Genomic DNA, 14,961 nt, shown 5'->3' with positions numbered 1-14,961 from the left:
AAAGCCTTCACTTTTCCTTTTGCAAAGGCTAAATGATACTTCAAGTATACTTTCAAGTGTACTAACTTGAAAACTGTTTCCTTTCCCACATTAAGTTGTTAAATATCAAAACAGATGTCAGTCCTTTTAGCTCAATCCATTTGGATAACATTTTCCTTTTAGAAAAAACAACTTGAGGAGTAAGCACTGCTAAAGCCCATCCCTTTAGTTACTCCTACCTCAATAATATACAAAACCACATTCTTGTAGAAGCAGTATAGTATGCACTTGGTAACTCGGTTGTAACTCCAAGCTCCATGGACCAACAACAGCTTCTCCAAGTAGGAAAACTGAAAGAAAGAAAACAAGTTTTTACATATATGAAGAACAGTTTAAAAGAAAAGAAAAGGTTAGAGTAACCTCTCCACCAAAACGTTCAGATAGCTATGAAAGCTGTTCAAGTGCAATATTTAAATATTTTAGCAAAATGCTGGTGATGACAAATAATATTTACAGAAAGTCTTTTTTTGCAGCAAAACCTTAGAAACATTCAAAGTGGTCTTCACTGGCTTTAAACAGCAAGAAGTTGTCAATTACTATTAACATCCTAATAGTAATATCAGGCAAGGTTAACATAATATAGCCATGTAAATTAAATAGAAATCTAAACTCTTAATTTCCTGGTCAAAGTTCACTGTATGAGGGCTTACAACATTCAGGACATGAATTTCCTTCCTCCGTGTTAAATTAACGGTCTCAAATTAGAACTGCCTTGAGCTGAAATACAACGTGCAAAGGAAAACAACTGCAAAATAGATGTATGCAATCTCTTATGGAGAACAAACACTTAATTTATCGGCCCACTAAATGTATTCAATCACATTACAGAAAGCACCTAAAATGTTTTACAAAGAAGTAGCATATGCCCAAAAGGACAAGTAAATGAATCTAGTGGCTGTAAAAACAGATACTTTATGTTAGTCTGAACCACAGGTACAGCTCAATTCAGCTTCTTCAGAATTCAGCGATTTTGAAAATGGATTTAATTTTTTTGGTTGGTTGGTGGGTTTTTTTTTGTTTGTTTTTGTTTTTTTTTTCCCCTCTCAGAAGCAGTCTCACAATGCAACCTAGGAAATGCATAATTTTCTAGTCTTGGCTTCATCAGGAAACCTTTTTATGGCCTGCAGCATTCTTCTTTTGTACAGAGGGCTCAAACCAGGGACTAGATTCACCATTCAGCATGTGTGTACCTGAAGGGCTGTTGTACACTAATGTGAGACCATTATTTGCTTGGCTTCTTTTTCCATGAGGGGAATAAAAATTGACTTACTAAATGTAGAGTATAGCTCAGTTATTTTAACCAAAACCTACTTGAAACTTTCAAAGCTACAATAATGAATTAGGACTGTCATGAGAGAGCTCTGCTCCCATGATTTCCAGCACTGAAGTCACTGAACCACAAATCCTGTAAGAACAGCCTTTCTGACATGCATCAGCAACTCGGATTTGTTAGGTTATGCTAGCAAGAAAGAGGGAGAGAAAATAAAAGTGAACCAAACCTCACGGTTCAGCTTCAGTCCAGCTTGAACCAGGACTGAAAGCGGGGCACTCGCGAGGCAGTAGTTAACCTACTAGCTATCTACTGCCTCAGTTAATATGCACCACTACTGACCTTTACACAAAATTCGCTGACAAAACACGTCAGCAGTGATGGGAACCTTCCCACTACATCCTGACATGTCACCCCAAACACCTGTAGAGAACAGATGCACCCTAAAAATTCTCTGCTGACTCTAAATAGTGACCGTCTTGGATGTGGTTCTCTTTGCAGTTCAAGGCCAGAGGAGAAATCTTAGCATTAATAACTCTGTAGTGTGTACACTCATGAAAATGAATGCACTACGGAGCACAGCATGTTAGTAACCTAAATAACGTAGTTCTAAGCCTGTATACACTGTGAAGAGTCCTGCTAGGAGGTAGCAAGAAATTGAATTTGTTTTGATGCTGATGATTGAACCAGTGCAAATGCACAGCTCCTGGCATACTCTAGTGACTGTGGGGACAGGGCTCTTCTAAGATACTTCACTTGTTCAGGCACTGCTGCATTTATGGATTTTAAAAGCAGAACAAAACACAAACATTCATCTAAGAAAGAACTTTTGCCTAGCTAACGCTCTCTAGACAGCAGATGCTCTCTGGATTAAGATGATAAAGCTTTTTACTGGAGAAAAAGTTATTCTGTTCAATTCTACTACTGTCTCTCCAAGCAGTTAGGCCGTTTGATTTGGGAATTCTCTAAATATGGATCACTGGTGCAATATCAGTTCAAGGGAAAAGGATGATTCAAACAGATGCTCCTTGCACCTGTGGAAGCTATTTGGAGCAGAGTCAGACGCAAGTTGCCTTTTTATTTTTGTTTGGTTTATGCTTTGATTCCCCCTGGAATCCTGAATGAGTCTATACAGAGACTTTCTCTTCCATAAGTGCCTACACTTCTGGCACTACTGTATTTGAAATACCATTTGAACATGAGATGCTACACTATAGTGGTTATTTTAAATTACTCAATAAGAACATACTTTGCCTTCAAGGCATGCACACACAGTAACAATTCAGTGGGAGTTGTATGTCTTCGTTGAAAGAAATATACCCCACGGAGATCAAGTTTTTCTTTTAAACACTTTCTTGAAACATTCCCATATACTACTAGTCCTTTTTATGAGAGGAATTCTTTTATATCTTTTCTAACTAGCGCAAATCTTTTCTGAATCATTAAAAAAAGATACAGTTTCATAGTGTTTTACTAATTTTTGAAAGTTTAAATTCTGTACTAGTGCAATCAGCTTCTATTTCGGATCGAACTAAGAAGATTCATTGCTATTGTCAGTAACTCCCAGTCAGGATATAAACCAAGAGCAACTTATTTCCCACATGCCAACATTAAGTCCAAATGCATGTTTTGTTGTTGTCGTTTTGGTTGGTTGTTTTTTGTTTTGCTTTCATTTTCGTAATTCAGAAGCAATACATGAATACAAAGGGACTTCAGATTTAATGTTACTGCAACTAATGCAGAAGAAATTAAGTGTAGGACATGCTTTTTGTCCCTCTGCAGACAAAATTCTCACTGCTTATGCTTACTTATTAAAATGGAAGTAATAAATTATCTGAGGAAGTAAAAGTAAAGAGTATTTGATTAAGTTCTACAGCAGAAACAATGTATAGTCTACAGAAGTTAAAAACAACAAAATGATTGTGAGATACCAAAGACTATGACTATGGCAGTTCCTATAATGCTGCATATTCGGAATAAACTGTTTATGACAGAATGAGCCCTTGATGAAACAGCCTAAAATTTTCAAGGTAAGTTTGGTGGAAGGTGTTAGTTATTCAAGCCTGGAATCCGATGTGCTTCATCTGACTGCAGAACGCAAAACAGCAGCAATACAAGACTGACACTTTGCTTCACAGCAGGGTTAACACATCAACAGTTCTGTCTAAATAATAAAATTATCCACACCTTTTCAAAACCTCACCTTATACTCAAATTACAAGAAGGTATCATTTCATATCAATTGGTAAAGCAAATCTGCCTACACCCTGGCAGAAGGGAACATTAGCTGATGCTCACATATCACTGAAGAGACAGTTCATCATCTCTGCTTTCTGTCAGCTCCCATCTGTTCTTGCCCTGTGATCAGTCTCAAACACGTGGCACAGGGAACCTTAGCTACCAACAGTATTCAGAAGATGTCTGGCAACTGAAGTATGTCCTTCCTTTCTTATGCTTTGTTTAAAGTCTTTATTCTACACCTTGGTCTCTTAACTGAAAATAAAAAGGCTTGTCTTTAGGTCTCCTATTTTACTCTCCTCTTTAGCTTGAGTAATCAGTGCAGAATTTTACAAGACAGTTTGGGAGCACTCTTCAAAATAATGCACCTAAAATTAAAATGTTGTCCAACTCCTCAGGACTGTGAACAATTTTTGGATACATCATGGGGGTGGGGGAAATAAAAAAGGAAAACACAACCTCTAAATAAGAATTTCCAAACAAACTCTTACACACCTGTTTGGAATGCCTATTCATGGTAAGGGAAAAGAACTTGAACAAGGGAGATACAGTTACACTTAAAAGCACGTCAACATAAGTATGACAAAGTGCTTCTCCTCAATTATTGAACAGTCAAGCCACTGCACAGCTGGCAGGAACAAACTGAAGCTTTGAGGGAGGACAGAGCTTTGTCACAAAGAATACAGAAGTCAGAACAATGGATCCCGAAAATACATCCCAGGTATCTGTTTTAGATGCTGCCATGAAAAGAAAAAGAGCAGAGATTCTCCTAGCTTGAAGGCTAGGAGAAGCCATCGAGCACCACATGGGAGGTCTGACAGCAGGGTATGGCAGTTGTAGTTTTTTGCCTCTGACCTGTGCAATAGCATAATCCGAGCAATTGGTTGCCTGCATGCCCTCGTTGCCACTGATCCCAACTCCGACGTGAGCTGTCTGGATCATTCCCACATCGTTGGCACCATCCCCAATGGCAAGTGTTATGGCATTCACATGTTTCTTTACCATGTCTACTATTTCAGACTTCTGTAGAGGAGATACTCTGAAAAGGAAAGAAAAATGTGTCAGTTTCTCACATGCTGAGTTATGTGCCTTTTCCAAAAGGACAGCTGTCATCTACATTTAGAAATAATCAAAGGGCAGTTGCTGGATTTTTTTTTTAATTCAACAGCTAAGCTTCAGAACCTGTGCCAAACCATTTCAGAAAGAGAAAGCATCTTTAAAAATAATTTTGTATTTGCATAAAATATGAGGATGTTATGATTAAAAAAAGACCAAGCAGACATGAAAGCCTTTCAAGCTTTTCTTCTGTCCCTCAGCCCCACCTGATACACTTTGGTGTACACCAGTGGTATTACACTGGGAACACTGGAGAAGGGAGTTTCATCTTCAGCTACCATGTTTAATGATTAACATTGCAGGCTTCCCTACCTGCTGCCAGCACTGCATCTCCATCCAGCCGGAAGAAAACCACGAATATTCAGAGAACAAATCAATCTGAAGCATTTTCAGTTGCTGGGCAAACATGCTGTAGGCTTACCTTATTTCCTCTTTCAGCTCATTTCCCCTCTTGTAAACCCTTTCTTTCACCCTTAGACTACCCAGTTTAGACCAGAAAGAGTAAGGCCTTCTTCTATATGTTGCATACGTCCTGTGTGCTGGTGCCACCTGGGCTTACTCAAACCCAATTCCAAACCAAAAGACTGACCCCAAAACACCTGAACACTCTCATCAGATTTTTTGGTAGTTATTTTAACCTGATCCTTTCCACATTTTATATCAGTTTCAGTTTAATAAAAATTCACGGAATTTAATGGAGTTAAACTAACCTAAACCAGGGAGAAATGGAAAAACTACGCAGGACTAAGTTACGAAATTGGATGAGACACCCAAAATGCTTTCTTCATGACAAGGGGGATCAGGTTACCAAATCATATGAGGTATTCTGGAAATACCTACATGTAAATTAAATATTTCCATTCTAAGCCCATCTGTACAAACAACTTTAATTCCTTTCCCCTTCAGTTTTAGTTAAAGTTCTAAATTATTTTATATTCCCTTAAATGAAGCTTTAGAGAAACCTTCTCCACATCAAATCAGCCAAATAACACTCAACAAAAAGAATATAACTGATATCTGAAAGCTTTACTATGAAAATGGGGGGAGAAGGGGGAGCTTGGGGAATGGGGGAAACAGAAGCTTTTTACAGGGCTTTTTTTTTTTTTTTTTTTCCAGGGTCTAGATCCTGTGGGAGCAACTTGTAGAGCCTTTTAATATGCCTGGCTGGATTACTGGTGATCTAAAAAAGCTACATCCTCTCAGTATCATTTTGTGCTGACTACCTCTTAAGGTGAGACTTGATAAGCAACCAAGGGGGGGAAGTTTCCAAGAAAAAATTGTTGGACTCACAATTCACATGTGAACTAAAACACCTGAAATGTCTAGCAGCTGTCCTGCTCCTAAAAGCTGGAAAAGGGAAAAGTGGAGTGGGCCATAAAATTTCCTTAATACAATTGGATAGATCTATTAAGCACTCAGATGCCTGGCAGCAAAAGCAGCACTGGGCTCTGTAGGGGCCCAGTCACGACACCCCCACAAAACCCCAACACACCAACTGACCTAGAAGCATGAAGCGTGCCCGTTTATAATTATAAAGCAGCTCTGAATGCCCTCTGCATCAGACTCTAACTTCTCGTATACATACACGCACACACACACCCTCCCAATCTTCACATAATAAAATAGCAAAGCACGGAGCAGGGAGTCGGCAAGGACTTCAAACCATAAAATGAGTGCTCCAGAGGGACGGGATTCACGAGTGTGCAGGCCCTCAGTTACCAGCCCCAGGGGCACCTCTGGTGCAGGGGGCCACATGCCTTGGCAGACCCCGCGTGTAATTATTTCACTGCGGCTGAGCGCTGGGCCTATCTGCTGACTGCCTTCTCCAAGACAAAAATCTCTCAAAAGGCCTGTTGGCTTTCATTTAGTTTTCCGTTGTATGGCAATAGAAATAGCTAAGAAATATCCTGATTTTAAATACGCTTCAATTAGCAGGGGTATGGTTAAATATATATATATATATATATATATATATTGTGAGCAGTGTGAGCAGTATCTGTGATTTTGTAAGTAAACTAGCAGCTTGTCTACAGAAAGTTTGGACATAACCAGGATGGGGCGAAGAAGCTTGGGCTTGTTCTCATGCAGTTGGGCTGTGGCATGGAGCCTGCATTTGCCCTGTGCCTGCAGTGTATGGGTGGGCCTTCGGACTTTAAATGGACTTCGCCCTTAGAAGCTGGTGAAGGGCCTGGAACACAAGTCCTGCGAGGAGCAGCTGAGGGCACTGGGGTGGTTTGGTCTGGAGAAGAGGAGACTCAGGGGAGACCTTATTGCTCTCTACAGCTACCTGAAAGGAAGGTGTGGGGAGCTGGGGGTCGGCCTCTTCTCACAGGTAACTAGTGATAGGACTAGAGGGAATGGCCTCAAGTTGCACCAGGGGAGGTTTAGGCTGGAAATGAGGAGACATTTCTTCTCAGAAAGAGCAGTCAGGCACTGGGACGGGTTGCCCAGGGAGGTGGTGGAGTCACCGTCCCTGGGGGTGTTCAAGGAAAGGTTGGGTGTGGTGCTTAGGGACATGGTTTAGTGGGTGACATTCGTGGCAGGGGGCTGGTTGGACCAGATGATGTTGGAGGACTTTTCCAACCTTAATGATTCTACGAATCTGTGATTAGTGACCACTAGTTGTCAAATCAATTGAATGCCCAAATACAAGTTTATGAACTATCACCTAATGGACACATGAGCATGCTTTTCCCATCTAGACCAGATGAACCTAAACGTACCCACAGTCACATAACACCCACAGGTAGAAACTCACATCTTCATATACCTAATAGAAAAATGGCTAAATGAGCTACAGTGAAAACTAGATATATGCTTTAAGCACAAAAAATCTCTTTGCATTTGATATAAAATTAAACCTAAGAGAAGATTTCTAAGAGAAGATTTCAGCACAAGGAGTTCCTTGATTATAGTTATTTAATCTAAATTGAAGTTTGATAATAACTATCCTCTTTACCCTGCCTCCCTGCACTCCTCCACAGCCCCCTTCCATCAAGTCCATCCCCAAAGCGCCGAGAACACATTTTGCTGCACACAGCATTACGGCTACAAAAGCTGCAAATTGAGATGGCTCCTGATTTCCTGAGGGGTTTTACACCCCTCCCACCTCCCTCTCAGCTTCCAAACCTCTTCTGTACTCCTTGTAATCTATTTGGTCCCACCACGCTGCGCGAGGCGACATTAATCCCCTCAGCACGATGATCAGAGCTGCAGTTCGTTTCCCCCCAGTCTATGGGCTGTCTACACGAGGAAGTGGAAGATTAAGCGCAGGACACTATTAACCTGAAGCTTCCCCCAGGTGATAGCTTGGGAGGGGAGGAGGAACAGCCAAGTTTACAAAGATTCCTGGACAAATGAGTAAGTTCAAAGTAAAAAGCACTAGGAAAGATCCAGCTACTTTGGAGAAAAATTTTGCAGCGACACGCAGCTATGGGTAATTCTCATTTGGGTGGAACATCCCTGGCTTTCACTGCAGAGCCTAATGCAGCAGTATCAGGACGTAAGCCTTGCCTGGATATATACCCAAATAAGAATTAAGATGTGAGCAAAACATCAGCTGCATCAAAATCTTGTGCTTACTCAGGCGCTAATCAAGTGGTCAGCCAGCAGCGCCTCTTAAAAAGCTTCTTAGAGCAAAACTTTAGAGGGTTCGCTGGAAAAGTTTACACATAAGTTATTTTTATTGTCTCTACCCTAAAGTATCTTTAAAAAGTATCTTTAAAGTATCTTTAAAAACAGAAACGATCAACATAGCCTAGGCCAATTCTCTCTTCTAAGCATATTCCTGGGAGGAAAATAAAAAGTCAGAGCTCAGATACCATTACAGTGACAGGATCAAGTCCCGAGGTTCCTGCTCAAACCGCTTCCCAGCAAATCTGCACGTAAGCTCTTCAGGCTGCAGAGAGCTGTGTTCAGGACTGTGCCTTTAGAAAGTTTTTAGTATACAACATTTGGTTGTACAATATAAAGTGTTCAACGGAGATGGAAGGGGTGCATGAAGTCAGGTGTCAGCCACACAGGAGGTCTGCTGTGTGACCACCACTGGGATCCTCAGGCTCAAAGCTGTCTTTATCAGGTATCTTTAATGGATTAATACAGAAAGCAGTTTCCTGAATGAGATGACTGGTGCGTAAGTGCCACGTTACCTCCCCCATAATGGGATGGGTGGAGGCAACAGAGGGCCCAAAGCCCTGTGCCTTGGGAAGAAGTTGCGGGAGACACAGCCCAGAGCCAGGGACCTTCAAAAAGATGTGGATCTAATTATCCTCGAATCATTTAAATCCATAACAAAACTGGAAGGAGATACAGGTAAGTAGTTTTCAGGCAATGTGCTTCAATATTTTTACTATCACTAAATGCTTTTGTTCAAGTCCCTCTATTACTTGAGAAAGCAGCACAGGGCACTGAGCAGTGACACAGCCGGTGCCCACAGAGCAATGCTAAGTGCCTTCTGCAGATCAGCTCCCGACAGTTTTAAACCTTCAGTTTGCAGTTCATAGAATCACTAAGGTTGGAAAAGACTACCCTTTCTGAGAAGCAGTGGCTTCTTCAGCCTGGGTAGACACATCCATGAGCAAGCTTCTTATATGACACGTCTTGCCTGTTTAGAAAAATGCTCTACTCAGCATTTCGCTAGAAGATTTGCTCGGGTTTGCTTTAAGAGACTTGAAGCACAGGTGAAGGATTTTCCAGTTCTGTTTTTTTCACTAGGAATACATGTGGGACAACCAAAGCAATTCAAAAATTCCTAACAGATCTGTCGTCTTTCATTGAGAGATGACATCGAAAAATGAAGTGAAGATATCTTCAAAAATAAATATTTTACTGAGAAGCCCATTTTGGTAACAGTATTTTTAAAAACTTGATTGTTTCCAAACCACAGATGAAAAATAAATGTAGTCTCAATATTAATTGAGGTTATCGACTGTATATAGAAAACATTATCAATAAAGAACAAGGTTAAATAATTTATAAGAGATGAGCTTATAATCAGACCACGTTACAAGGCCATCTGCCCTCCCTGTACATCTGCCCACCTGAGCAAGGCACAGCTTGGTACTTGTTCTCCCTCTCCTCTGCTCCCTCTACGCCTTTTTTTTCCCCCCTTAAACCAAGGGAGCCTGGAGCATTTCTATTGCAAACTGCATACGTCTCCCACCCCTAATTCAATGAAAGGTATTCTTTTAAGACATTCTTACTCGAACAGATAATGTTAATTTGTGAAAAAAAAATAGAAAAAAGGGGAAAGCAACGAAGGAAACTGTTTCAAGTATTACCTCCTGCTTCCACGCTGTAACAGGGATTAAACACAGACATTAATGTCTTTAACATGAAACATTAATTTGATATTCTGCTTCCTTGAATTACCTCGTTAATGCAACACAAGAGGCTCTCAAGAGCCTACCTTTATTGCAGCGAACATGATTTTACCCTGTTCTATCGTAAAATGCACCAGTACTTCAAAATGCTCAGTGACCTCATCTTCAGAGAAGGCAGAGATGGGACACAGCCCAGAAAAAGCTGAGAGCTATCAATAACACTGACATTTAAGTATATGCACTGATCCTCAGAAAGAGGAGCAAGGTAAATTAAAGCACCACTAAGAGTAGCATTCAGAAAGCAAGGAATGTTACCCGTGACATCATACTTAGCGGCTTTTAATTGGACTTTGATTTCTTCTGACACACACCGGTGTGCAGACTTCAACCACGTGTCATCCAAGCGAGGGCTGGTCTTGAATCACGTCCACAAGGCTCTGAGACATCTTGCACAGACTTGAAACAGCAATGAAGGAAAACACGCACACGTCGTGTTGACTCAAAACGTGCCTTATGCTGAATGCTTTTCATTTACCAAGCACTTCAAATCTACTTCGCCTGCTGACATCCAGGTTTCCCAGGGACTGGCTCTGGTGCAGTACTTACAGCTCTGGAGACAGCACTAAGTGAACTGATGGATAGCCTGATGTTCATAAAAAGCACCAAAGGAATTCATCTGCCTAGGTGTAAGTGCCTCCAACGGAGACATCTCTATCTGCTGCTCATGGCACACTCCTTTTATAGTCAGTGGAGAAAAATAGGCACTTGTGGAGTGCAATCCATCTGGCCTGCTTCAGACATGTACTTTAAGGGCACAGTTCATTTTCTCTTACAAGCTGCCCTTTCTCTTTCCACCTAGGTAAAGGGGCTGAAGCTGACTAGCTCACACCAAAATGCCTGCTACAGACGGGATGAAACCCATCTTACATTACTGCAGTGCTAAATACTTCCCAGGTACAGGGGCTTTTCCCCTCTTGAATGCTTGTTTGGCAAGGTTGAACACCCACTTGGTCCCTCCACAGGCACCTGGCGTTGAACAAATTGACCTATGATGCCCTCCTTCCCTTCTCTTGCAATTCCTACTTCCTCACTTTAATTCCTCCTCTTGCCAATTCTTTCCCATGGTATTTTCCTGGCCCAAGCTCTTCTGAGGAAACAATTGAATGCGTTATCAAACCTCTACCAGCTTTTGTAAAAACATCCACAGCTTCATCCCTCTTTGTCATTCCTGCTGTGATTGCATTTCTCCACGCCCTGCTCATTTTTCCTGAGCAGACTATCCTCCAAACAGCCTTCACTGATGCAAATTTATCATACTGATTTCAAGACTATTTGCAAACATAAAAAACGTTCTATATTATATTTTACTTACCAGGAGTCTCTTTTCATCTTGTTTTAACTACAAAAAAAGTCTTCCTTCATACTTGACTTTCTGAGCAAGTATTAACTCAAAATTTCAGGCTATGCAGAACAGTTTTTTAATGCTTTTAATGCTTAGAATAACTCTATACATCACAACGCACGCTCACACTTCTGCATACATGCTTATAGAACACTTTGCAATTCTTTTTAATTTACCAGGTACCAAATAGTTCCTTCTGCTTCACTTTAGGAATAATAGAAATGTCTTCTTTAAGATAAATCTGTCTCGATAATTATAAAGCCACTGAATCATGCACAGCCTTCTGAAGAGGAAGGCTCAAATTCTTTTATTACCTTTTTATCACAAAACCAAAGATGTTTGTTCTCAATATATACATTCCCTTTTCAATATCACTGGAGAATTCCCCACTTGCATTCCATTATCTCTGCAATTCATTTGTCACTCGCGGTTGCCACTGAAGTGATCTCCACAGGGCAAGGACTATGAAATAATCTCCTTATAAACTGGATTCAGTGTATTTAGCAGTGTGATATAATACACGGTGCCCAAGCGAACGCAGGGTTAAGTTTCAAGTCAGCATCTTTGTGCTCTTTGATATCGCTCCTGCCTGTTTCCATCTCGCTTGCTGTTCCCCCAGCCTGCTTTACGGGACAAAGATAAAACATGAAAAACCTACTTTGGAAAACGAAGCGTTTGGAAAGTGATGAGTTGGCATAAACACGGTGTTGAATGGGAAACTGTTTTGCATTTTTAACTATAACGGTCGCTAGTGGCAAAAGCTATAATAGGTTTTTTAAGTGAAACTAATGTATCAAATTAATTTTGAGCTTCCCTCACCCCAAGCTGATTAAGGCACTTTCATTTCCATGCTAATCAGGCTGAGCAGTTCATATGCAGGAGAGAAATCTCTCTTTTCCTAATGACAGAGCAAAAAAAATTCATTCTGAAGCATACAGACGAGCGCCTTCATAACCTCAAGCGCACGCACGGGGAGAGCGCATGCGTTTCACCCAGCACGGCTGCTTACAGAGTTTTGAAACACTCGGTGACATTCAGCGACAACGGAGACTGTGGCAATTAATGAGCACTTCAGCCCATTGAGAGGGATTGTGCCCTGCGGTGAAGCCAGCCTAAATGGGGAGAGCCACACTGGGCACCTGCCTCTAGGACCAGCAGAGGAGCCCTGTTAGCCCCAACCGTTACTGCTGCACACCTCTGCTTCTCCCAGTACCAACCTTACACCTGAGAAATAAACCCTGAACACTGGTGGGGGAGGAAGATGAAGTGCGATGTAGCTATTAGATTTGAGATCTCTTTCTGACAGCTTCATTTCTTCCTTCTGATTTCAAGTAACTCAGCATGACTCATTTTCCTTCCCTTCCGAAAAAAAGTCACCTGGAATTTAAAATGATAACACACAAAAATGATCAACTTGCAACTCCGTACTACTTTTCAAAGTCAGAGGATCTCTGAATGGCTGCTCCTGGAAGAGACTGATGGAGTCTCAAGCAGGTTGCCTTACCCAGTAATCATCGTGAGAGGGCTGTAGCGTAACAGAATATCGTGCTGAGGGGTCACTAACCACAATGAAAACACCACCCATTTAAGAAAAGTGAGACTTTCAGTTTCAGAATTACCAGTACACCTCAGAGGTCAGAATGCTGCTGTACCCGTGAAAAAAGACAATAGTCCCTCCTGCCCCCAATTCTTTTCATGACAACACTGAAGTCCAAGGTATTTCCCACCCTTCCCTGCAGTCAAGCCCCTATTTAACAAGCACAAAAGTCAAGTCTGAAGCTTGAAGTCAAGTCCCCAAACCCTTATGCATTAGAAAAGAAGTGAATTTCCAGTTTTCAAAGCTCTCAACAGCTAGGGAAGTTGAGCACCAGTGTGTGCACACCAAGATTAAAAAAAAAAAATCATGCCACTTTTAGACAGAAAAGATACTGACACCTGGAAGTCTGACTGGAACCAGCTCCCTTTTATTTCTCCGTCTTGGTAAACTATTAAATCTGCACTCTGTTCAAAGGCAGGTTAAGTATTAACTTCAAGAAAACTATTCAAGGCATGCTTACTATGTGTGAGGGTGTTCAAACACTGGAACAGGCTTCCTAGCAAGGTGGTTGATGCCCTGTGCCTGTCTGTGCTCAACAGGGATTTGGACAGTGCCCTGAAGAATACGCTTCAACTTTTTGTTAGCCCCGCAGTTGTCAGGCAGTTGGACTTGATCTTTGAGGACCCTTCCAAACGAACTATTCTTCACTACTCCACGATGAAGCAGGGAAGGTAAAGAGAAAAAAAGAATTAATATTCCAGAGCGAAGTCAGATTAACTGGAAGCATTAGAACACATTACCTACGGTAGAAAAGTTCTTTCGTTGTGCGCAGTCGTTAACTATACAAGTTAATATGACCAAATTTACACCAAGAAAGTTTAGTGATAGTATCTCTGCCAATGGCCGGTCACTAACGTTGCCGTATTTCTGGGAGACACATGCCCCACTAACACACTGTTTCGATGCATGACTGTCCTAGCAAGGACAAGGTGCCCTGTGCAGAGGCATCCCCGTGCCAGGGGATGGATGCTACCGTCTGGGAACTCTTCCAGGACACTCGGGCAATGCTCCTCCAGGACCTCTGGATCCATCACCTCCAGCTTGCCACAGTTCTCTCTTCCTCAGTGATGAAGTTTTTCCTGCAGTCGTATCTGCTTTCTCACAAAACTGAGCATCTTTACATGTTTCCAACATATTCACATCTCAGGGAACGTTTCAGAAATCAGGTTTAAGATGGAGAATCACTGTTGTTTGTGAACCAAGCAGCTATGAATAGCAGCTACTTATGTAGCAGCAAAACAGAAAAGACAGCAGGGCGAACATAGCACACATTGGTCCCCTGCACCCCTCATTTTGAAGCTCCTTTCAAACCTGAGGACTCCACTGCAAAGGAGAACGCATGGAACTGATAGCCCACACCTCGGGTGTCACACGGGGCACCAGCACACGACCTGCTTTAACACAAGGGTAAAAGCCTAGCAAGCCTCACCTGCCTCTGTTTTTTCCAGACTTGCACTGACTTCTGGATTATGCTTGTGGAATTATGCTGCTTTTTAAAGATTCAAGCTGGCCACCTCGCTATTATTAAAAGAAATCTTCAGGGATTTTGAGAAAAATGTATCAAAGAAACTGCTGTTCTCATTTCCTGAATGCGTCTCAAATCTCAGAGCCGATTTTCTTTTGTACATATGATTTTTAGTTTTAGTCTCACCCGTGTTTCTGACCTACCAGTACAGACAGAGGTCCAGGAGCACAGAACAGTCAAGAAAGCACAAGTATTTTGATTAAAAACCCGAACTAGGCCAACAATTTTGCTTCTTAAGTTAGACTGCAGTGCAGTACAGAACTAGGAGCCAGGTCTTCAAGATGTCAAACCTTTGCACCTTTATAAAAAGGCCACAAAATGCTGCAGTTAGTGCTAAGTAACAGATGCCAGGATACATTGTCCCTTTCACCACCCCTTTTACTTAAGGAGAATAAAACCAGATACCTGAACAGACATCACGAGGAGTTTTAGAGCAGGACAGAGAGGGTAGGT

General features: G+C 41.6%; 1 protein-coding gene across 10 annotated transcripts in view; it reads right to left on the bottom strand.

Moving 5' to 3' along the window:
* ATP8A2 (ATPase phospholipid transporting 8A2) overlaps positions 1-14,961 on the bottom strand; it is a 330,601-nt gene that overhangs the window by 143,668 nt on the left and 171,972 nt on the right. For all 10 annotated transcript variants that reach the window (XM_066989757.1, XM_066989758.1, XM_048072745.2 and 7 more), the window contains 2 exons: positions 4,403-4,586; positions 219-329 (listed from right to left, as the gene is read on the bottom strand). In XM_066989757.1, coding sequence (XP_066845858.1) covers positions 219-329; positions 4,403-4,586 — 295 coding nt within the window. The remainder of the gene's footprint in view (positions 1-218; positions 330-4,402; positions 4,587-14,961) is intronic.

This window comes from Anser cygnoides, chromosome 1 (assembly GCF_040182565.1).
Source record: "Anser cygnoides isolate HZ-2024a breed goose chromosome 1, Taihu_goose_T2T_genome, whole genome shotgun sequence".
Classification (NCBI taxonomy): Eukaryota; Metazoa; Chordata; class Aves; order Anseriformes; family Anatidae; genus Anser; species Anser cygnoides.
This window is presented reverse-complemented; position numbering and strand designations above follow the sequence as displayed.